The following is a 25,440-nucleotide window of genomic DNA, read 5'->3' as shown; positions in this document are numbered from 1 at the left end:
TGCAGCTCCTGCTCTCAATTCTCCCCAAAGAAATTGTACGGTCAAGTGCAGCAATCTTTCTCCAGTATTGAATCTTTCATAGATTCACATGCTTGTATCTTTCCCGTCGTCATGTTGGAAGTCTCACGGTAACAGAATGACCACAGCAGTATCATAGAGTAGAAACTGCATAGAAAGTCCCATAAGGAACCATAATATTTGGTAGCCAAACCTCATCATTATTTGGTCCAAAGCTCAGCCAATCAGTTGCCAGCCCTGACATCACACTCCCCAGCAGAGCCATCATACCTCAGATTTCCAACCGCCTTCGTGTGAGAAGGAGTCTCCCTGAGCTCTGCTCAGTTTTGTTCCTGTGAACTTTTCACTTTTTTAACTGAAAGTTTCTTTCTACTGGATTAAGGTACTGTGTTACTTCCTTTACCTACAATGGCTGAAAACTCTAAAAATAGGCTTTTCAGGCCCTGCAGATCCTGTGGAAAACCTAGACTATATTCTGAGGATCCACATAAGGACTGTTTGCACTGTCTCCACTCTAAACATCTTGCTGCAGGAGATATGCCTCTAACCCTCTAAGGGTAACATAGAACGGGTACCAGATTCAGAGAAAGTCAGTGGTTATTATTCCCACTACTTCTCATCCTGAAGAAGAATGGAAGTGTGGGTCCAGGAACCTGTGACACAAGGCTCTGTATCTCTGGAGAAGGCTGGAGCAGCATACCTTTTCTCAGGTTGCCAACCACCTGGGAGGTCACTGAATACCAGAGAAGACCAGTTATGCAGATGTTGCCTAGCAGTGCATGAGTGGATTATGCATCACAATGTGGCACATGGTGTGTTCTGTCGGTGAGGAGAGCCCTGGCTAAATCTGTTTGCTACCATCGAGAATGCACTATGTCAACATTTTTGTGTGTTGTAGTTTCCCCAAGAGCACCCGTTGGAGTCACATTCCAGCTGGAGTGGACAGAGGAACTACTGGACACCTTTCTGCCACTACGTCACCTGCCTTGATTTCTGAAGATCAAGAATGGCTGCCCAGATCTCCTCCATTATGAGCAGCTCTTCTAGGAACCATCTCAGGGGGCCCCTCTAGCCACAGTAATGCAGGCAGTCAAAATATTGTTCTTTCTCACCTGGAATTTTTGGCTTGCATGTGACCTGTATAAACCAGTGTAGTAGTCCACCAGTTCCAACAGTATATCGTCTGCCTCATGGGAAATGGTGCCATCCTCTGTGCAGCTGGAAAATGACTGGTGGGTGGCTGTCCGGTTGCGCAAACATGGTAAGGCTTCTTCTAGACTGCTCTGCTTCCCCATATATTCGAGCCTTGCCATGCTTATAAAGAGGCTTAACCTCCGGCTCCACAAACTATGAATGGTGACTGCTTCTGCTTAATTTTCCCCAGTCGTTGGGGTTTTGGGACGTAGAGTATTGAATCTCTAACGTTTAAGTGCAAGTTCTATTTGGTCAAGGTCGTCACGGAGCGCAGTCCAAACTGCATTTTTGGCAATACCGACTCCCCATATATATATGCATTGAGTGCATCCCCAGGGATCGCACTGAGCCCTTGTCGTCTTTGAAGTAGTTCTGGATTTCACTCCCGAGTTCCTCCATAAATACAGTGTCAAGCAGGGATTGTGGGAAGAGACACCAGGTGAATGAACGATGTTTGGGTGCCTGAGTTGTGAACGTAAGCAGTGCTGATGCATGGTCAGATAGCGTGGGGGTAAGAGCAGGGGATGTTCTACATTTTTTGTCCACCCACACATGTCCAGTGTGCCAGGCTAGTAGTCTAGCCTAGCCAATGTCCCGTCTGATGTGGACACATGGGTTCCTTCTGCCAATGTGGGGAATCGGTTTCCTCAGATATCTCACAACCCATTGGTGTTAATGTCTGAGAAGGCAGCAGCATGGTGAGCGCACGCCACAGGGTTCGCACAGCTCAGCGGCCTGTTCAATACTAGGTTAAAGTCTGCTCCCCAGAGTATGGGTGCAAGTGTGGTGCATTTGTACCATAGTCGTCATAACAAATGTGGGTCATCTGTGTTGTGGCTGTAGGAATTGAGTAGCTTTAGATGGTTCCCACCTATCACCATCTGAAGCATATTGACCGCCCCTGGGGCTCGGTCTCCTAGTACAGAAGTGTGAATGGCACTCTTTTGATTAACGGTGCTGTACCCCAAATGTAGGAGGAGTAGTAGTTGGAAAAGGAGAAGTGACCGCTGCTCCATTTGGTAGCTCAAACAATGGTAGCCTGTACTCTGCGGTGTGGCTCTTGGAGTAAGGAAATATTGATTTTGTGGTGAGTCAAGTACACGCCATTTGTCGTAGCTTGTGGGGATTGTTCAGCCTCTGCATATTCCAGGTAAGTAATAATGAGTTAGAGGTGCATGATCCCCTCAGGTGTCCGCCTATAACCAAATGGGGGACAGGTTCACTGATGTGATGAGAATCTTCAGCCCAGAACAGATCACATCGACTTTCGGGCAGTAAAGATTCAAAGGGTTTGAGATCAATAGTATGAAGGAATCGAAATAATGGGCAACACTACTAAGGACTTCAAATCAAATACTATGTAAAGATCACAAGAGGCACTGATGGACTCTGGTAGCACGTTTTCCAAGAAAGGATGCAAAATGCAATTTAAAGACTTGCAAGAGTATCAAGATTAACTCACACCCAGAGGCAATGGAGTAAAACAGTGTAAACCTTCAATCTAATACCAGTGCGCAATCAAGCAAAAACAGCGGGCCCAAGTGCCAACTGTAACAAGCTCCCAGCATTTGCTCTATAATGCAATCGGGGCCCTCTCAGTTCCAGGCCATGAATGGAAATTTGACAGACATCACAACAGCGGGATGCAGATCCAAGTGTGCCCGAAGCTCTTGCTTGGTATTGTGAAACCAGTAGCAGGACAATATCTGCTACAATCTGTGGCATCAAGCAAGAAGAGTGGTTGAGGGGTGCAGCTACCTCCAAAATCTGTACATTTTGAGATTCTACATGATGACGCCCTCACCCCCGCTACTCAAAAACGTAGTACATACTGCAGTAGAACAAAACATGGAAGACAACTAACTACAGCCACCAAAACCAGCTCAGGTAAATCTAATCGCTCGGTGTTGAAGAGAATACCAGAGACATGCTTTTTGACCAGCTTGAAAATGACAACCATAATAAAGTTTCTTCACAGGCACCAGACATTCAAGAAGACAATGGGGTGAAAATTCAAAGAGGCCTTGCCAACGGTTACATGGAGACGTACAGCAGAAAGGTGTCCACATTGTCTGAATCCTGAACCAACACTGAAAACCGGTCCTTCTCTGTATACCGAATGGGATAGGATTACTCTAGACTATAGCGAGTTCGTGAGTGGTTACTGCTATGCTAGGGGGACATTACGAGCTTTTGGAGGGACATTACGAGCTTTTGGGCCAAACCCTGCATGAGCTTCAATACCATGTGATTAAGATTGCTATTGGTAGGGTAGTACATGTACAAATAAGAATTCAACGTAGAAATAAGATGGCCAACCCTTATTGCGGTTTTAAAAGGGTTTCATTTATTAAAGTGCATCCTGGGGCATATCAGGTAAGGAACAAAAAAGAAGACATACCTTTCAATTTTATGAGATAAACAGACAGCAACAGAACAGGTGATCAATTCTCAATTTGTGTAATGACAGACGATCCTGAAGTAGGATGTTTCAATGCATCAAAACTCAATGGTACATATGTTTCTAACAATAGTAAAATGCTGGGCCATCTTGTAACTGGAAATTTCATTTGACAAAAATACTATTCTTGCCCCCTTCCGCCACACTTTTAACGTGACATCCACTGCATTCACTGTACATTTAATTGTAGCCACATCCTTCAAAAAGCCTGAATGAGCTATTGTGACCTGGGCTCAGGACAGCCTTCCTCACATGTCTTTACACAGTGACCCCAGGGCACTTTTCTTCTGTGCTGCACTTTTGATAGGCATCTCACTCCAGCCAGAAGTATGCACCTTCCTCTTTGGCGGCTTTACAATTTTGTGAATGACCACCATATTTGGCACAGCAAGGTTGAACGTTCTTGACCTTCAATACTGGACACCAAAAAGTAAAAGATGACCTTTAAGGGCACTAATAAAGCACTCCGTGACATATAATCACAGAGATTTAGATGAACACTTAAGACACTGTCATACAATAAAAAGGTGGTGAACCTTTACCAACCTTCTGATGTGCTAATTCCGTCCCCAGCACTCTGTTTAATGATAGGGGATGGTAGGTGGAATTACAAATTAAAATAACCGCAAAGGGCTACACACAGACAAATTACTTATTTTACAGTGTGTACTGAATAAATATTTGATGCCCTAGCTAAAAGTTCATTATGCATAATAATATTAAGAAATCTGATGGTGGCCCATTAGCAAAATGAAATCTACGGCGCCATTAACAACAAAAACCTTCAACTATACAGATACTTGGCTCAAAATATACAACTGTTGACAGTTACTTCTAAAGACAGTTCATGGGGAATGACATTAAATTATCATCTCGCCTTTGACAGGATTACTTGTTAACTGCCACAACAGAGCACACAGTCGAGAATCTTGCAGCGGCACTGGAGTCAATCTGTTTTCGTTGTCAAACTACTTACAGTGGTGACATGCTACTCCTTGGAGTAACAAGTGTGAAAAACAAAATTAAGAGCAAACATCAGAAGGTTGGAGTTGAGCAATCGCTAACAAAGATGGGAAACTTAAAACCCCTGCTGCGGATGCTACGCAGTATGGCAGCCAGTTGAGTCAGACATGAAACGCGTTCGACAAGGATGCCAAACACCTGAATAATTTAGCTTCATTGATTCTTTCCTCACACATCCTGAAAACAATTAGTGTTCAGGTTTAAATAGGACAACGACCTACACTTTAAAAATCGAACTTCACTTTTATGCAACTTGGTCGGAAGACTGAGGTGGAAGATAGCGGTCGGAGGTGGGTGGGACTTTATCTTGCCGTCATTAACGAGCTACTTCCTGTTGCAGTCCATCATTATAGGTTGATGTTATCAAGACAGAAGAGAGCTGGTGGCGAGAATCAAGAGAGCTCTCCTTAGACTTCCCCATCATGGTTTTCTCCAGCAGTTTCAATAGTTGTGCAAAGGAGGATCCGCCAAGAAATCACCATCTTAAGGTAATGACGGTGACAGGACTATTTATTCTGACTGAGGGGAAATTTAAGAAGAAAATTAATGTTTCGCATGGTGCAGAATCATATATATTGAGTGAAGGGGGGGGGGGGGGGGAAGAGCTCATGCGATAGAGGAAGACTGTCAGGCTGGAACCAACACGCTACTAACAAGTGTCACGTGAGGTGGAGAGTGAATGCTAACATTTTAGCTTCTAACAATTTGTGCTTCAGCGCAGCATAAACTACTACTTCCAGCCCAATAAATAAAGGTTGTTATACTAACTCTTGAGATCTGATACAATCCTAGTCTCTAAATTTGCAACTGTTTGGGAAAGGGCGTAAAAGGCCAATTTATAGGCGGGAGATCAATTCCCATGAAATCCAGAAAGGATATCCAGAATTAAACTATATAAAACCAAAAGAGGAAAAGAATAATTAAACACATCAGAGGATAACATTTGCATTAGCAAAATGTTACTCTTGAAGTCACCCTTACAGGTCTAGGATCACCCAAAAGTCCAGTTCACAGGTACAGCCATCATTTCCATTAAACATTTTGAAGGTGAGTGGTAAAGCTGCGGCATGTGAAAACTGAATGTGGTGTGGTGGGGTTGGGGGGGGGGGCAGGGGGGGGGGAGTGGGTGATGCAGCTACCTCCCCCAATACGTACATTTTGAGATACTACATCCATGGATAACACAGTGTCTTTCTTTTACTGTTTTCAATCTGGAGCAGTACGTAGCAATGCGGTACTTTGAATAAAATAAAAGCAAACAAGAGGTGATGGGACAAAAGGTTTAATTTCATAAAGCTAGCCTTCACCCAGGTACAGCACATGGGTTTTCATACAGCAACTAGTACAGGTTTGTATTTTACAGAAATGTAACAAAGTGCCTGCAGATCAGTAAATGATGGAACAGTTTTTGAAAGGTTTAATCTATCTTGTGGCACAGATAATGTTTCACCAGTATCTCACAAGCGACAGCATTCATGGCTCGTTGTCTTTTGGGAGCACTGGCGACTCCATGTTGGTGGAGGTGCTTGCACTTGATTTGTAAGAATTGGATTACTATGGTGCGAAGTGTAGTCTACAGTCATTAACGGATGCTACAAAAAATAATTTTATTAGCAAATAATTAAAAAATAGACCAGATTTTAAGAAGTGTGCTGGGCACACCTTTCTGTTACACAAGAGTTCAATGGAATCGACTAGATTTACTACCACGCCATAGAAAATTGGAGAGGGTGTCTTACAGGGTGGCAGCGCCACATTACTGAGGAAGGGGCAAGAAAAAGAAAGAGCAAAGTGTTAGTCAGAGGGAACTGACGACTCTGCTAGTGTCAGTGTAACAGCCTGTAGAGATAATAGGTGGAGCTTTCAGACAGTCGATCTCTAAAAAAGAAATAGAAAAAAATAGAGTTCTAAGACAATGCTCCAGAAACAGCAAGTACAATTGAACGTTGGTCTTTCTTTACAAATACTGACCAAGGGGGAATCTCTTTAAACAAGGAAAATGAAAATCCAAGCCTTCAAGGGGAATTCATTGACAGAATAAGAAATGGCAATGTTTCGCCGGAGTTTGCAGTCTCTGCTTACTTTAATACAGATTTCCATTTTTAGGAAAATAATCTTATATACTCATCCTTTTTGCTAAGGTATTATAACAAAGCACTTGCCCTGTACATATTTTTAAAGAATATTTTAGAAAAATAAAGGTCCCAAGCAGGAAATCTCCCTCACTTGTCTACCTTAGCTCCCACTTTCGAATCTTCCCTCCCCTGAACACGTCTTTTTTCCCACCCAAAATGTTGTCTTATCTCCTCCTCTACAACATAAAGGGTACTCTTCCTCCAATGTTCACACAATGCCCACAAGCAGCACTTCAGTGGATGTACCTAGGTGTGGATATTTACTTCTCTCAGTAAAATGCTCCCTACTTCCTCCTTAGAGCCAGTGCAACTCCCAGTGCCACAGCCAGAATGGCGACTGCAGCTGCCCCGCCATAAAGTAGTATAGATTTGCCCTCTGGCAACATGATCGGCTTTTCATCGTCGGCAGAGGATAGATCTTCCTTGTCTTCAGACAGAGTTGGGGAGGATTTCTGGCTCTCGCCCTTCCCCAAAGTAGCATCCAGTTCTGGATGGGAGATGATCTCTGGCTTCTTCTCCGGTATTAATGACTTCTTCAATTTTTCTGCTTCCTGGATAGGCTTGCTTAGCAAAGGGATCTCTGGTATGACGGGCTCAGCAGCTTTTTCTTCCACTTTCTTTTCTTGGCCTAGACGTGATGGTGCCGTTTTTTCCTGGCCTCCATCCTGTTGACCTAGGCGTGCTGCTGCAGGAGAGCTTCCTTTTTCTTCCTGAATCTCATGTGTAGTTTGCAAACGTGGGGACTTGGGAACTGCTTCTGGTGCAGAATCTTGAAACTCAGAAGCTTTTGGAACCACCACCTCTTCTTCGGTGGCACAAGCAGTTTCAGCTTCAGCAAGGACTGCTGCTTCCGCTATCACTTCGGCAATGTCATCTTTATCTACGTGGACAATATCAGAGTTTGAAGAATTGTTTTCACTTCTCTCCTCTCCACCCCCATTGCTGTCCAAGCTCTTGACTTCTTCCCGGTCCATTCCAATCTGCTGCCAAGACTCTGGCCCCAGGGACACCGGTAAGCTCTCAGTGTGCCAGCTTTGGCTCGTCGTCAATGAGCCAGGCAAGCTCTCCGTCTGCCAGGAAGATGTCACTGTCAGGGATTCCGGCGGGCTCACTTGCCCAGAATGATCACTAGTTAGGATGTAAATGTCGTTGCTGTCCTCAGCAATGAGTCCGTGGTCTTCGTCCTCTTCGGTCTCCAAACTGAAAACCGTGCCCTGGGGAATAAGAAAATGAAAGTGTGAACCAATATGGCAAGCACAATCAGAAAAATCCAATCACACACATTAAAATACAACACAGTGCATATTATTGTTTCCTAGCACCCTTAACAGGACTTTATGAAGTTAAAGCAAAAAATAAAAAAATCACAATTTAAAAAAAGGGTCAGGAAGAACCAGTTGAATAATCATACGAACAGTTACTACCCTGTGATCATCGAAACGACTCGTAACCGCAGTCACCCCTTTTTAGCCCAGAATGACTGCAAAGACAAATGTGTGGGACCTAATTTCTCCAAAGGTGTTTCCTCTTTTAAGCTGCAATCATTTCATACAAAAACTCAGGTCATCATCTGAAGACATGGAAAAATGAATGCAAGCTTATTACCTTGCTTCATCGCATCAAGAACGAAACCATTTGGTTTTCCACCAAATCTCACAATACCATTCTGAAGGAAAACAAATAGTTTGAACTTTAGGAGGAATATGTCCACCAAGCGTTTATAAATGTACTTGAAAATAATATGTACTTTTATTGAGACAGCACAGCATCATTCGAGTACATTCACTGTTTTTATTTTGTATCCTACAACTTACTATGTGGTGTGGTTAATTCTCTTTATATAGAAAAAGGAGCGACAGTGGGTCCGAAAAAATATTATATTATATTGTATAATGTTCACCAAAGACACGACCCAAAGATGACCGTCCTATGCAGACTTATTTTAAGTTACATCCCAACGCAGGACAGCATACAGACATCTAGTTAGGATGCACACAGCTACTGACTATGTGCTGGATAGAGTGGTTACACCTTGGAAATGGATCATGGAGGGGTGACCTGCATAATGGTGGCCTCCATAGGGAACACAAATCAGTATTTTGGTTGAATATGCATAAACTCTAAATGATCAAGTCAAAAAGCGCGTTATAGTTTTGACCTACCTCAGTCGTTTATAAATGTTTTGTGTGGTTCCCTGGCACATGAGCCCAAATACCAGCTTGCATTATCACCCATCTATACTCATTTGATTTGTTTTCAAGTGTCGCCTGCAGGTAGATTTTAGCTGTCCGTTGTTGAATGATCTCCTGTGGACAGTACCACAACTTACAGTGAGCTTTGTGCCGGCCCTTGCTTGCCATAGGCTAGCTTTTTATTCTTGTTTGCTTCTCATTTGATGGTTTTCCTTCCTGTTCTTGCGTTTGTCCCTCCCTGAGAGCATAGCTTCTCATTGATTGGATGACTTGTATTATTCCACGGCTAACATTCAGGGAACTTCTTTTATTTAGCTTATAGCACTCCACAGAAGTGCACGTTTCTACCTGCCTCTTTTCTCCAGTGTGCCGCTTCTCCCTTCATACCCACGCGTTCTTCTTATTGCTCTCTCCTGCCCCAGCATTTATTGATAACGTTTTATATAGCGCGAACATGATCCCGAAGGATATCAGAGCGCTTGTTCCTTCCTCCACCATCCCGGTTCTGCCCCGCTTTTTCTTATATATAAAATGCTCCTCCCTCTGCTCTTTGCCACATGTCTCCTACAGGGACCTCAAAGTATTTTTCTACAAATACAAGGCACTTCAATTCACTTCTTTAAGGATACACGATATGTGTTCTCTTGTAATGCGAAATATCTCATTTAAGTAAATGCAGTATTCGTTTTAGACGCAGGAACAGGGAAGGGAATATTTTGTTTACTTTTATTTCGGGTTCCATGAAACGGATTTCGGTTTTGCTGCCGATGCATTGCCAGCGAGTGTCCAACTTTGCAGTCGGTGGAAAATGATCCCTGAAAATTGTAGCAATATGTAAAATAAATGCTTCAATGGTTTCAGTCTTTCCCTTCCTCTCTCTCTCTCTCTCTTCTTAGACTAGGTCTAGTGGTGCTGTGTTTGTAGGTAAAAGAAATGTCTCAAACAATTCCTTCCTAGGAGCACAAGTGCTCCTTAGCTATATAAACCATGGATGTACGCGTACAGAAGATATGTAGATGAAAGAATATTCAAGAATGCCGCAGTCACCAGCTAAGGAAGCTTTGCGCAGACACTTCATGCTGGAAAAAAGATCAACATTTCTGGTGCCTGGTGGGGTGCATAGACAACCCTTGCAAAAGATCAAGCCATAAACAAACAAGCCGCTACCACCGTCTCCGGATGATAAATAAGGATTCATTGACCATTCCATAACTCTGTTGGGGACTTCTCCGTTTACTACGCATTTGTTTTTCTATTCCATCCCTCCCTCTTTTTTGCTCTTCCACTCTGCACTGACAGTGCTACGCCCATGCCTTGAATTCCTTTTTCACTTCCATACGTCTCCAACTTCTTTCCGTTCCCTTTAATATTCAGAGTACCCTAACCTCTTCTTTCTGTGTTCCTATCTCTGAAGCATTAGGTGTTATCATGTCCCTGAAACAGTAGCCTGGCACTGGGCCTACTTTTAATCTTTGTATTGAGCCCTTTGAGACTGCATGTGTTTCTAGCTCTTTCCCTCATGTGCTGCTTCCCCCCCTCAAATAGCCACCACCTGCCTGTGTTGCTCCTCACACCTTCCAGCTTGTCTGTAAAAGCACAACAGGGGTATTTTTGCTTGGGGTATGGCCGAAGAGCTGACTTAAAGGGTTGCTTTTGTTTTATCTCCTACATTTTACATATTGTATCAAAGCTTAAGCTCTGCCGGATTGATTGTCTTTTTGTTTCTCTTCCCGATTGCCTACCTGCCCGAGGCATCGATTTTGGTGACATTGCTGCGCTATCTAAGCGCCAGGAACTCTTCCCTTGCTGCCGGCCGCCCCCCCTCCCCCCGCTGCCGCTCTTCATCACACCTAGCGGCCGCTGAGCGGGGGGACTACGGTGCCCATAAGCCCTCGCGCCCTTGTCCCGCCCCACACGAAGATCACCGCGCCCGGATGCACATAAATACCACGCACTCCCTCCGCGTCACGGGACGCGCGCGGGCAGCACCGGGCAAAGGGCGGGCCATCTGTGGCCATCCGGGGCCAGACGAGGCCGGGCCGGGCAACCTCCATTGGTTCCTGTAATAGGACGGTAATTGCACTTAGACTACCTACTTTGGTCTCCGTTTTATTTATTTTGGTTGATATCTGGATTTTCTAGCTACTGTTTTTCTCTTTGTTGAAATTTTAATTCAAGCAGTAATTTGCTGAGAAACCTTGATATAGATATTTCCAAGGGCCAGACTACAAGTAGGAATTCACTGACAGGAGGCAGTTTTAGGGGGACCATCGACCATTTTCTAACGAAAGCCGCAAATAAAATAGATCAAGAGATTGCAGCTGCTGAACAACGTTTGTCATTAGAATCATTTGGCAACAAACGTTCGTCCCTGGGTTCCCTCAAATCAGCCATCTCCCCGCCCACCTTGTTCACCGTAAACACTACTACAGTCGATCCAGGGATTCCTCTACTTTTTCAAGATACCTTGCCACTAACACAAATTCAAAAGGGCCAATCAACTGTTACGATTAATCTTGATCACTCCCCAGATTCATCCGGGCAGGAGCTACCTCCTCCGTTGACTCCCAGAAAAAAAGCAGGGCCTACCCAACTAAGACCCAATCCGCCGAAAAAGATCAGGGAGTTTTAGTCTCAGTAAACAGAAAGAGGGCGGGGGAGCCCTAGAAAAGGTAGGCGTGCAAAGATATCCAAGCCCTCCATAAGTCCCCCCCAAAAAACGAGATATTCTCGGATCACATCTAGCTCAGAAATGTTTACCACCTATAGGTACTTTAACTGAAGGGGCTCTGGAGAGCATGGAACATCTGGTAAAATCTCTCCTTTTACCACTCAGAGAGAGTTAAAAGGCTGGGCGACCAATTATCATTAGTATTGGAAACCACCCACTCGAATGCTGAGGCTTTAAAGAAGCGGATTCCACTTGAGCCCCCAACCCCAAACCCGTCGTACGATCGGCCACCGGTATTGACCCATCATATTATGGAATCTCCACCAGCACTATTACCAACCTCGGTCATACCGGATGCTGCCAACAAAGAGCCCACACAAAAACCAATCAGGGAGATGGGTCCTGAGGGAAGTCTTAACATGTCTAACACCAATAATATCGCACCAAGGAAGGCATCCACAAAAGGTCTGGGCATAAATGATACTAGGCCTTACATAGACTTACCCCCGGAGGCAGCTCACTATGTCATTATTCTTACCAGGGTTCCAGAGCTGGTAGAAGGGAGCAAAGAAGGTCATTCAAATCTTAAAAATAAAGTCATTCATTGGCTAAGCACTAATAGGCCTCTCCCCCCCCAAACATAAACGGAGACATAGCCTCTGTTAGGAGACTAGGTTGGGTGAGGCCACGACCCAAAGACATCAAGGGGGACCTTGTCATTATCAATTTGAAAAGCTGTCACCCACCTAGCTGACTGGTTCTTGGTGAGAGGAGAGGGTGGTATATCTACACGCGTACTGAGCTACTTTTACCCCCAATCCTTACTGGCTCAGCTAAATCCGCAACCTACCAATGATTCTCGTGACACTTTCCATACACATAATCCCCATCCCCATACCACAACATTTGGTCCCCATTTTTCTAATTTACCATCATCTGTGCCACGACCGCGTTTAAATAGGCCCCCTATCTACCACCATAGCATACCCCTTCAGACACCCTATCACCCTGAATGGCATATTCCCCCAAGCAATCGCTTTAAACCACTGACGGGTCTGGATGATCAAGACTGACAGCTGCTGGCTGCTCAGCCAGGACTGTTGACAAACCTATCCTCTGATCTTCCTGCTTCCCAAGCTGTCCACCAGAACCTCCTATCACCAGATGGACCACAGAGAGATCGCATACAGCAAATGTATACCCGTAGGGGTGGGACAAACTTTACCTCAGACAGAAACCTGTAAACCATCAATGGATTCTGGAGATCCCCTGGTCTTAATACATCTACAGTTTCCCCCTTTGCTGGATCAGGGGGGAGATAGAGATCTCTCGATCCTTGCCATCCTTGATATTACTAATCCACCCTTTTCTTTTCTCTCTTGGAATATTGCAGGTTTGGCAAACAAGGTTTGTCAGCAGCCTTGGCTGGATTTAGTGGTTAACTATAACATATTATGCCTCCAGGAAACATGGGCTCCAGACGCTATTCATATACAGGGGTTCCAGACATTTCATACACCGGCACTATTATCCTCCCAGGGCAGAAATAAAGGTGGTTTGTCCACGCATGTCTCCGTTACCAGTTGGCTCAAAGTACCAAGGCAGTTGTCGGCTGAACACTACCAGATTTTAATATTTAGATGGGGTAACGCCATCACTATGATTTTAGTTAATTTTTATAATAATGTACCTACAAATAACCAGGAAACGGTTATAAACAATTTAATGTCCAGTATCACCTCCTTAAAGAATCAGTTAGGAGGGGAGACCTTCCTGCTCTGGGTGGGTGACTTCAACTGCAACGTGTGTCAAAATGGCCCGAAGGGCATTTGCGGCCTCGGTGACCACTATGACGATAACCCGAGTCACTTCACTCATTCTAATTTGGGCGATCTCCTGAATAATTTGTTATTCTATTTTAACCTATCCTACATAAATGAGTTATGCTGCCCATCCATCCAGTTCCAGCCAACCTTTCATGGCAGAGGGTGCAACTCTATAATTGACTTCATCCTCTTGTTAATATCCCATGCCCACTTAATAACGTCATGGGAAACACTTGAAGTCATCTATGGAGATCACTACCCAATCTCTTTCTGTATTAGAAATATGGAGCAAGAACATATGCAGGGGAATAAAAGACTTTCTTACCAGTACCCGATCTCTCTGGCTAGTAGTAATGGTTATACTCAAATGGGATAAAGTGGACCCATCGAGATTATTAACTAGCTTAATCTTGACAACTAAAGCGGATATTGATATTTGTTTGTCTGCTACTGAAGCGCCATCTAAAATCATGGGATCCTTTTTAAAAATACAAGCGAAACTAAAACAGCTTCTCACCAGACAGTATCGCACAGAATCAAATCAGCCTATTGGCTGGTTTGACAATAGCTGCTTAAAAGCGCTTAAGGCTTTGAAAAAGGCACTCCATGCCTAGCAACCAAAAACAGGAAAAAACTCAGAAAAAAGAGGCTTGGTTGGCTTTGATCACCGCCTCTAAAGCTAGGGATACGTCTGCTTTCTGGAAGACGGTCAATGCACCTTACTTCCAGAATAAAGACGTGGCAGTTATAGACATTGCCATCAACGGGGAAACATGGGTTCCCCACTTCCAACGCCTCTACGACAATGTTAACCACATCGCTGCTGTGGTTATTTTTCCCCTGTGCTGGAAATTGGAAAGCTCCTATATTCATGATGAGCTCAGCTCGTCATCAGCACAGCTCAACTGTGCCTCATGACGAGCTGAGCTCGTCATGAGCATGGAAGGGGTTAATCTCCAAGACCTTGATATTCCTCCTTTACCCAATACAGCCGAGGAGCTTGGCAGCTCTTCCCCGGGTAACTTTCCACTAGGAATTACCTTTACTTGTGATGAGATCATCACGGCACTTAGGGATAGCCCATTGGGCAAGGCACTACCCCGGATGGCATCCCATTCGATGTTTTTAAAGCAGAAATTCACCTTTGGGCTTCGCTGCTAACCATTGTCATGAATAGCGCTAATTTTTTAAGGTTCATACCAACCTGGACAGAAGCGATAGTGGTCCCTATTTTCAAAAAAGGAGACGGGCAGGATCCCACCTGCTACCGCCCTATTTCTCTTTTAGACGCCCAAATGAAAGTAGCTGGCCGCATTCTTTTAAAACGTATTCAAACATGGGTAGAGGAAGGCGAAATTTTTTCCAGCCTTAAGTATGGGTTACAACCAGGAAAGGGCACGGTGGAGCAGGGCTTGAACCTCTCACTTGTTATATCTAAGTATACTCAGGCCAAGAAAGAGAATCTTTTCATCACCTTTGTTGACCTGAGCTCAGCCTTCGATTGCGTGGACCATCTTAAATTATGGTCCACACTTTCTGAACTTGGTATTGACCAACCAATTCTTAATTTTATCAAAGAACTAGATAGGGGTGCTGGGGCACGGGTGCGCTTCGGACAACGGGGCGAGCGCTCGTCAAACTTTTCAATTAAGAGGGGAGTGAGACAGGGGTGTATCTTAGCACCCCTACTCTTCACTCTATACACTAACTATCGGCGACCATCTTAAAGAGTTAAAGTTTGACTACCCGTCGATCAGGGGCAACCCAGTCCCACTACTCCTATATGCTGACGATGCGGCCATTCTGTCACTTACCAGGTTAGGTCTGCAAAGAGCTGTCGAAAAATTTACAACTTATATGACAGAAAAGGGGTTAAAGTTAATAATGCAAAAACTTATACCATGGCCTGTGGGTATGGTACCAACAAAGCCCCCTGCCCCATATTCCTGGAGGGCAAAAGGATAGAAACAACTGATCAATTTTCCTATCTAGGAATAATGTTCGATAGGAAAGGTAATTGGCACTCAGCAGTAAAAGCCTGCGGTAGGAGATTTAAATAATTTTGTGGCCAAACTTGGGGGAAGACCTGTCAGGGAACTGATCACCATCTACAAAGCCAAATGTATTTCCACGGCCACATATGGATCGGGTATATGGGGTATAGAAAATGTAACATCGATCCAATTAGTTGAAAATCAATACCTCAGATATCTTGTAGGGGTACCTAAATCAATAGCAAATTACCTCACACATATTGAATTAGGCCTACCATACATTTTAGATGCAATTAAAATCGCACCCATATTACTCTGGCATAAGGTCTGGGTAACCCCCGAGACAGCTCTCAACCGCAATCTGATTTCTGACTGTTTCACCCGTGATGGTGTCTCCAATATCAAATGGCTGGCCTATGACGAAAACTTACTGACTGACATGGGCCATCCAGAGTATTTCTCGAGACCTTCTAGTCTGGAGGCAGTCGATAGAAAATCACTAAAACAATTGGCCCTAGACCATCTAGAAAATAAAATATGGGCTTTAGAAAAACTTAAACCTTCTGTTCTGGCCTTCCAGCAAATTACCATCAAGCGAGGGCCACAATTGTATTTAACAGGTGACTTGAATTGTTACTCCAGAATGTTATTAAGTCGCTTCAGGCTCGGAACTTTTTTTCGTTTAATAACTTTCCCAGCCTGTAACATTTGGTTGAGGGAGATTCTTATTTGTCCGTGTGATGACACATCTGCCCAATCGAACAATCACTGTGTTTTTTTCTGTAAATACTACACTGTCCCCAGGGAGGCATGGGGACATCGCTCTTGCCGTATAGCCTTTACTAGATTACAAAATTTTGAAAATAACACTGTGGCTTATGCTGTATCCCGTTTTTAAAAATCTTTGATCAGGTACAGGACAACTATATCAGGGGGTTTTTATTTTTTTATTTTTTCTTTGAACATTGCTTTACTGACAAACACTGGCAATGCCAACAGCTTGGTATTTGCATTGTTAAGGCAAGATCTATTAGCTTTGCCAATGCTTGGCAAGGTTGAAGCACAGGAGGCCTGCCAAGTATCACGCATCAAGTGTGACCAACGCATTTCAGTGTGGTGATCCGCATCACCGCACTGAAATGCATTGTCACGCATTTTAATGTGCCACTGTCTCACTCTGCCAGCTGTACCAGCGCTAAAACTGGCTACGCCAAACTGCTAGCGCGCATGCCGGCGCCTGTGACTCCTGTATGGCAGCTCTGCTGCTCCTGCAGACTTGCCGGCCCAACCCCTGCCAGGCAGTAAACAGTTAATGAACGCTCCTGCAGACTGCTACAATGCATCTTAATAGCCGCCCTGCTGGTTGCACTGAAATTCCCGCCCGCGTCACTCACTGCAGCCAGGCGCCTGACATCACCCGGGCGGGGCCTGCTACCCTCAGCAGTGTTTGCCTTGCGTATTGGCTGTGGCCACGCCGCGGGTGGGATGTGACATCACTTCCTGGCTGATGATCCTGGAACGAAGACAGGTCGGAGGATTCAGGAAGCGGGCACTAGACTGGAGGGGGTGCTGCGTGCCGGCAGTTGATCACAGTGTGAAGTCCGCGTGGAACGAGGTATTCTCTGCTAAGATTTGCTATTTTCATAGTGTGCGCACTGAGTTGCATATTCTCATGCCAACTCTTACAAAAATAGGAAGAAAGGCACCCGCATGTAATCACACTGTTAATATTTATCCAGTTAGGGTAAATGTTAGATTAATGACTCGTTGGTATTTGTTCCTAGTCCTTTACTTGTACTTTCTGTCTCAACGGCCTGTCTGGCTCTGTTACCTGGCCCAATCAGATACTCTCATGAGGCTGTCAGTGCCCGGTGCTGTCGGCGACAGTTGTAAGTCACCGACTATTGATTCACTGTATTTGGCAGCTGAGAAGAAATCTGTGTTCAGGGGCCTCTCGCATCCTGTTTGCTGTGGTACACTCGGCCCGGGTCCCACGTGGGACAGTCAGCGTGGAGTGCAGACTGATCCTTAGCTCTGTGTTGGAGTGACTGCCAGAGAGGAGCCAGGGGTCCTGTAGGCATAGGCTGGCTGAAACACTGGCAGGATCGGTTTTAATTGTTTTTCTGCCGCCCTGTCCTGCAGCTTGAACTGCTGTCCGACCAAGACAGTGCATAGGTCCCATGATCATGTTCAATTTCCTACCTGCGCCCCAGCCCGGCCATGCAACATTAAAACTTCCACACAACTCTAACTTTAACACTTGCTTGAGTCCAGGAGAGCTGAGCAGAGGTGGTGCTTATCATTAAAAGTCAGGGCAGGCACTGGCAGGCCTCTCATAACAGTCGTGGTGCCATCAGAGTATTACAACTGGGTCCTCTCACCAGGGTCCAGCCTGAGCCTGGCATGATTGTACTATCAGGTTACAAGGGCACTAGGTTAGTGCCCTTCCATTTCTGGTGCTGTGCAGCACTTTTAAGATACTCTTAGAGATTCTAGTTGCTCAAATGGGTGTAATTTCTGATATTGTATATGTTTCTCTTGTCTTCATTGCTTGATTTTGCTCACGAGAAGGTGTCACTCATATTCCTTGAAATGTCACTCATAATTACACTGAAATAATGAAAATGTCACACGCAGCAATTTGAAACCTTGGCAGCTATGGCACAGCATGCATGTGATTGGAGTGATAGGTACTGTGAAAAGGGTACATGAATAAGTATTGCAATCCCATGTAATTGGGCAATTTTTCCTTTCTCTGTAGTTCTGCACTAGCTTTGTTTAATCGCCGGTAGGGAAAAGACCGATATGCACAAGGAGGCTTCAAGCAAATTCACAAAACCTCTTGGCAGAAATCTGTATCCTTTCTGGCTAAGGTATCCAGTGAGTAAGACCTACACGTAAGATGCATAGTAGACCATTTTTCTTTCGAAATGTGCTTTGCCGCAGTGTAGCCTATTATACACAGTACGGTAAAACAAAAAGTATACAGAACAAAGACAAAAGGTTTTTACTCAATCTAAGTTTGATTAGAAGGTGTCATATAACCTGTATACACCAGTGTACAAAGCATCATAATAAAGTGGACTTTGATACTTTCTAAACCTACACGGTTCACACACTGAAGTTGGAGAAAGTTGAAAAGCTAAATTCTCCAAAGCACTTATAGCTAGTAACACACAGTTTGAGATGTTGTTAAAATGCTGTTCTACAGACCATGTATTTATTTAATTGTGGTACTTTTATATTATAAAAATTGAAGAACTTTTATATTAAAGTCATATCTACATGAACCACAGAGTATGGCACAAGACTATAGAGCACAACCAAAGTGTAACAATTGTAAAATAGAGGAATGCCATCTCAAATTCGTTTGTGTAAAAAATATATAAAAGTAATAAGGTTAGAGGGCGAGATAGCAGCTAAAAGTAGAAGCTCATTCTTATTTCAAATCAGTCAATTTGCTAGCATCTATGTTTGAGGACGGCCTACATAGCTTCTAGGTGTGTACTTTTGGCAACAACCTAACCAGATAGTTATCAGGTAAGTGTTACCAGCGTAGGCATGACATTTCACAGAAACACTTTCTAACAGCTCATAAATGGGTTTCACAGCGATTTGAAATGCTAAACACAAATGGTATCCGAAATTATGAGAGCTGAATACCATGCATGGCCAACATTATGGCTCTTTCAGTAATCTTTGCACAACTATTGGGCAACAATTGTTTTTAGTACCATCAAAGAAGATGGTATATAGGATGTGACCCAGGGCGTTCAATCTCAAATCTGGGTGAACCGGGTTTGAGTCTCTGCCAAGAAGCTAAATATCCTGTGATTCTGGTCAAATAACTTAATCTCCCCTTGCATAACAAAAAAATAAATGTGTCCTTGTGTAACGTAACTGGTGCTCATGTAAGGCGCTGATACCTTCGCGTCAAGGTTGCGCTATATAACCTTCGCATCAAGCTTGCGCTATATAAAACTCAGAATGTAATTGTTTTTCGGATTATTGAATACTGCAGACGATATAGTGGTTTATAACAGTGGAGACATATGTTATAGGTCACTTGTATTTATTAATTTATAATTTTTGGAATACGCTGTTCACCGGGACCACATCGCTGCATTAAGCACATCAACCCTTACACAGGACAGAAACAAGAACAAACAATTTAAAATATGGACGCATTTTTAAGGCCTTCTTAAATTGGCGCACAAGAGAGAATGTAAAGGTAAACCGGGAGGATATTCCAGCGTCGATGGCCAAAATAGACTTGACGGAAAGGGGTCACTTTCAACAAGAGAGGACATATGGAAACAACCTCCACAGGCCAGTTTGGTAAAAGGACCAATTTACAATAGAAAGAACTCTGAATTGTGTTGTTCGCCTGACTGGGAGCCAACGGAGGGAACGGCAAGTGTGCAACACATGCTCAGATTTTTGTAGTTCGTTTACCAGTAGTGAAGCTATATTTTGAAGGTACTGAAACTGGACAATCGTACATCTTGGAACACCAAGGTATACGACATTGCAATAGTCTAGGTGAGGTGATACTTTCTTCAAGAAGGGCATGTGTAATAGGAGGAAGAAAGGGAAGAATCTACGTCAGCATCTTGAAGTGAAGGAAACCTTATGCCCAGGTCGTTTGTATTTGATGAAAAAATGGATTAGGTACAGATCAAAGGGGATGCCCCCATTTTTCACTTTAACTGCAGGAGCTGGAAAGGTTCGAGTTGATATGGTCAGATGTCTAATGTTCAGCCAGAAATGTCTTTGCTAACAACCAAAATCAAGTCCATTCACTATTAAGTTTTAGAAAACTGACAAACATCCAGCTTTGTACACCAAGTACTGCAGCAACAAATGATGGACAGAATGCTGAATGAATCAAACATTCACCCCCAGTCAAGAGATCTGGGTTAAATCCATTGTTCTTTTGCTAAATTCGCCACCCCAGTTTGGACCCAGCCATATGCAAATCAGTCTTGACCCTGCTCCTCATGGGAACAATCCGGCCCGAATTGCAAGCCAGGTCCTCCCAGGAGCGGAAGCAAGTATCCTGGGACCGGTTTTGGGTTAACACCTCATCAGCCAGGCTAGCTTGAATACAGTGAAGGAAGAAGCAGGGACACCACCTGGCCAGACAAGTGAATATTCTGAGATCAGTAGTCTTACCAGCGACCAATAGCTCCATTTCTAGACACTGAGCATCATCCAATGTGTGCCCACCCACTTCCTGATTCCCACATACACAGCTGAGCTCAATCATGGAACCAGGTTTGCTTAAACAGAACAGCAACTATTAGAATATGAACAGAACTGAAAGCCACGAGAGCCAATGAAGGGGTGCAACCTGTACCGTATAAACATTAAATATGAATGGCAAGTGAACAGACAATTGGCAGCAAACTGCAAATGATGTTTATGGTCTTGTGCATAAAGGGACACAGGGCTAACTTCTAGCCACTATCCTTTTAAAAAGGAGAACCAACTTACAACATCTCTAAGGTCAATCTCCTTCAGTATGTTCAGCCAGAGACACTGGTCTACAATTTTACAGTTGCAAATAACTAAATTAATCAGAGCTTTGATGGAGTCTGCCAACCACAGACCATTAACAGCAGTAAACATTACAGCCTTCAGAGCTAGGACTAAATTAGAAACCCGCCTTCACTTGCTAGCTGTCAAAGAGGTTGTTGGACTCCAAGATAGCAGCCAGTTGCTTTGCATCATGATCTTCTACGGTTTTGCAGAATCAAGGCCATGTTTTAATAGAAGGTAAACAAGCAACCCATCCTCAAAGTGGAGAGAGAATTTCAATCTTCGAGTGGGGAATAAATAAGACAGAAAGAAGGCAAATAACCTCCCCAAGTTTATAGAAAAGGTAAAAAAGGACAAGGATAAGGCTTTGGCTGCCGAAAGTTCAGGGTAGTTGCATGGTGGGTGAGGGAGGATAGGGCACCAGATAGAAAACAGACTAAAAGATAAGCAGAGGCGGAGAATTGGGTGGGGAGAAAGAAGGTCTTTATAAATAGCTAATAAAATATTTTCAATTTTAGAAAAAAATAGACAGATCTTCACAGTGTGGAAGGTGGTGGAGTAGCAAAAAAGTTAAAACAGACTCAGCGAACTCTTTAATAATTGAAAAAATACTTATAGCGGTTACAGATATTATTACTATCGTTGTAGATTTAATGCATGTTTTGCTGTTCTTTCACATCCATGCAGTTTAAAGGCTGATTAGCACATGCTTTTTGCATCCAGGTAGCAACGCTTCAGCAGTTCTTCTCTACCTTCTTCAGATGGAGCATACTGCATTAAGGGCCACAAACACAGTAAAGATATATAGTCTAAGGAGAGATCTGTTGGCAGGTAGTAGGTTCACTGCCTACGACTTCCAATGTTAATTGATGCCACATTCTTAATGCATTATGAGCCCCCCAGCATGTGCAGGGGCTGGAAGTCAAGAGGGATTCAGAATTCGAATAAAGAGTTATCTGTATTTCCGAATAAGGGTTCAGGGATTGTATATTATACTAAATTTAATCCAGAGAATTGGTAAGAGAGGTCTTTAGTAACAAAGCATTGCCTGCAGGAGAGTTGGGTGGGTTAAAAGTTCTGGCACGCTTTTCCAGGTCTTCTTGCAAGATCAAACATATGCTAAAAATAGGTCTGCTACCTTTTACGATGCCAACAATGTGTTTTGAGCAGCAGTGAGACTCACCATGGGTGTTTGGTTACAGTCTGCACTCCAAACAGCGTTGGTTTATTAACCCTGTTTGAGATGGTACTATGTTAGGTCTCCTAATTGAAGGTAACACGATGAGGATCTAATGTCTGAAGGGAGAGAGTTTCAAAAACGAGGGGCCAGAACAGCAAATCTAGATCCACCTAATCTGTTTCTTTTAAAGGTGGGGGATGACCAGGAGGTTAAGACGGGATGACCTCAGGTTTCGGGCAAGGGTATATCTCTGGATGAGGGCAGAGAAATTCCAGGCAGGAGCCATGCAGGGATTTAAAGACGAGGCATCCAATCTTAAATGCACTGAGTTGTGTTACTGGTAACCAGAGCAGCTTCCTCATTAGGGGAGTGATGTAGCGCCATCTCGGCTGCTGGTAGATCAGTCTAACTGCCTGGTTTTGTACCATTTGGAGTCTTGTTAAATGAATCGTAAGGCCGAAGTAGAGCGAGTTTGCATAATCCATGTGGGAAATGACCATAGATAAAAGGACCTGAACAAGAGCTTCAAAAGTAAGGAATCTATCGATTTTCCTGATCTTCTGAAGCTTGAAAAATCATGTGGAAACTACAGACCCAATCTGTGACTTCAAAAAGAGATCACTGTTGATTGTGTCTCCGAGGCCCTTTGCTGAAGTTGAGGGTAGAGGTGACATCCCCAACTCAGCGGGACAAAAATCCGAGTGTGACATCCCCAACTCAGCGAGACAAAAATCCGAGTGTGACATCCCCAACTCAGCGGGACAAAAATCCGAGTGTGACATCCCCAACTCAGCGAGACAAAAATCCGAGTGTGACATCCCCAACTCAGCGAGACAAAAATCCGAGTTCCAAGTGTCCGAGAGCCACTGACTAAGACAAGTTATGTTTTGTCTGGATTTAATTTTAGGTGGTTGTGATTCATCCAATTGCGTATATGTAACATAGTTGTCTGAAAATTCAGAATGGAGTCAGGAGTATTATCAATAGTAAAAATTAACTGCATATCATCATCATAGATGAAAGTGCGCACATTAATTTCCCCCAGAGACAGAATTAATGGGAGGATGTATAATTGAACAGGTGCGTAGACAGAGATGAACCCTGTGGCACGCCACAGGTCAGTTTCACTTTGGAGGCGGTGAATGGAGAGTCGGACTGATTGAGTGCGACCATCTAGGAAAGACGTAAGCCGTTTCAGGGCAGATCCCACAGTCCACCGTGGGACCATGGTCAACTGCGTCGAAAGCCGTAGATAGCTCAAGGAGCACCAGTACCTGGTAGCGCCCTTGTATGCTTCTTTCCTCATTTCGTGTAGTACGATCAAGAGTACTGCCTCAGTGGAATGGGAAGGGGGAGCCAGCTTGATGAGTCAAGAAATTGGGACTGTTCCATAAAAGAGCAGAAGCAGTTTGCAACACAGGCTTCCAGCACCATAGCCAAAAATGTAAGCAATGAGAACGGGACGATAGTTAGTAAGAAAAAGTGGGTCTGCGCCTATTTTCTTGTTCACTGAACTACTATTGCTTCTTTGAAGGCTCTGGGAACAGAGCCCCGCGTTAATGAGTCATTCAATGGAGAACGGGCAGGGTCAGAGCATGCATAAAAAGTTTTCTTGAGAATATGAGGGGGGCAGCTGTCAAGAGGAGATCCGGATTTGGCTTTAGTTAGCAGATCAAGAAAGAGTTCTCTACTAACTGTGGGGAACTGATGCAGGGAAGGGGGATTCCTGGATGTAACTGGATGAGTGCCAGGACAGGGGTCAGTGGCTATGCTTGCTTTGATGGTTATGATTTTGACAATGAAAAAGGTGTTCAGAGCATTACATAATAATTGGGTGAGGGGTAATTTCACTGTAACTCTATCCGGATAAGATAACTCTGAAACAATTGCAAATATATCTTCGGGTTTGTTTGTTGAGTTTAGGATCTTATTACAAAAGTCGATGGCCTTCATTTGTAGGATAGAGGGTTTTATAGAGCTTGAGTTGATCTTCGTAGATAACTTTTTTATCTGGAGAGAAGTTCCGTCTCCAGATGCGTTCAGTATGGCGCAGGGCTAGTTTTTAAGTTTTACATCTTCTGAGACCAAACGCAGATCAATATCGATCTCCAAAAAGCAAGTACCTACAGACTGAGGCCAGGTTCAAGGGACACCAGAAAAAGACAGCACAAAAAAAACAAAAAACCTCACTCAGCAAGCCATATGTTCCCTGAACTTTGGATGGTGTAACGAGGCTGGTATCACAATTTCCAATTCAGCGTTATTCTGTACCAACTGACAAGTGATGTGATCTAAATATTGCAGATGGAACACGGATATAAATCAATGATGAATTTGAGCCCTATATTATAAAAAAAAGTTGTCGGGGTGACTAAGAAGTCAATATTTGAAAAAGTCAACATTGTGTTAAACTACAGGGGGGGGCTTCAAAGTTACCCACTCCCTTGTCAATGAAGCATTGCCTACTCCTCTTGCAAAATACCACAGTCCTGTTCATAAAGTTTGTCAGCTGAAAGAACGAGCCGGGTCAAAGGTCCATTTAAAGGAACAATCAGAACTGTAGAAAAAGATTTCATCAAATTGTGTAAAGCACAAGGGTGAACACAGGGGTCAGGCGGAGAGTAAAAAGAACAAAAGGCGCTTGTGTTCTCTTTTGAAAGAGTTGCACGATAATTCTATTAAACTACGACTTAATAAAACATGAGCTTTATTTTCTCACGGGGGTCTTCTAACAGCAAAGATAATGGTGTCAAAAGATGTGCTGCAGTATATCGGAGGCAGGGAGTATTTATGGGCAAAACAGAAAACTACAGACAGCAAAGCTTGAGACCATTTTGCGCACAAGGAATAGTCTGTCATAAATAAAAATTCACATTTTCAATCACCTCTAAGCAGATCAGTACAATGCCCAACTCCTGCATGCAAGGTCATATAGTGGGGCTACCTGAAAGGAGAAAGTTCAACCATGCACAAAACTTTGGCTTGCTAATGAAATGCCTTAAAAATCGCATGACTGGATAAATCAAAACAATTGAGAAAAGGATTTCCTTTTCAAACACCTACTAGGTACTGTTTTTTTTCAGACCAAGCATCAAAATAATGGTAGCTTCAAGAGGATGCGCTTGTTTTTAATGCCAAGAGAGGAATGCAAAAACAGGAGTAGGAGCTATGAGGTCAAAGTGGAAGCGCTGACCTACATTAAACG

At 43.7% G+C, this 25,440-nt stretch overlaps 1 protein-coding gene across 1 annotated transcript in view; it reads right to left on the bottom strand.

The window, feature by feature from the left end:
• Window positions 1-3,536: 3,536 nt before the first annotated feature.
• BCL2L13 (BCL2 like 13) overlaps window positions 3,537-25,440 on the bottom strand; it is a 482,186-nt gene continuing 460,282 nt past the window's right edge. Inside the window, exon 7 of the mRNA XM_086952898.1 lies at window positions 3,537-8,045. Coding sequence (XP_086809024.1) covers window positions 7,116-8,045 — 930 coding nt within the window. The 3' untranslated portion in view covers window positions 3,537-7,115. The remainder of the gene's footprint in view (window positions 8,046-25,440) is intronic.

The sequence above is a fragment of the Lissotriton vulgaris genome, chromosome 1_2 (genome assembly GCF_964263255.1).
Source record: "Lissotriton vulgaris chromosome 1_2, aLisVul1.2, whole genome shotgun sequence".
Classification (NCBI taxonomy): domain Eukaryota; kingdom Metazoa; phylum Chordata; class Amphibia; order Caudata; family Salamandridae; genus Lissotriton; species Lissotriton vulgaris.
The sequence above is the reverse complement of the archived record's forward strand: the minus strand, read 5'-3'. Positions and strand labels throughout refer to the sequence as shown.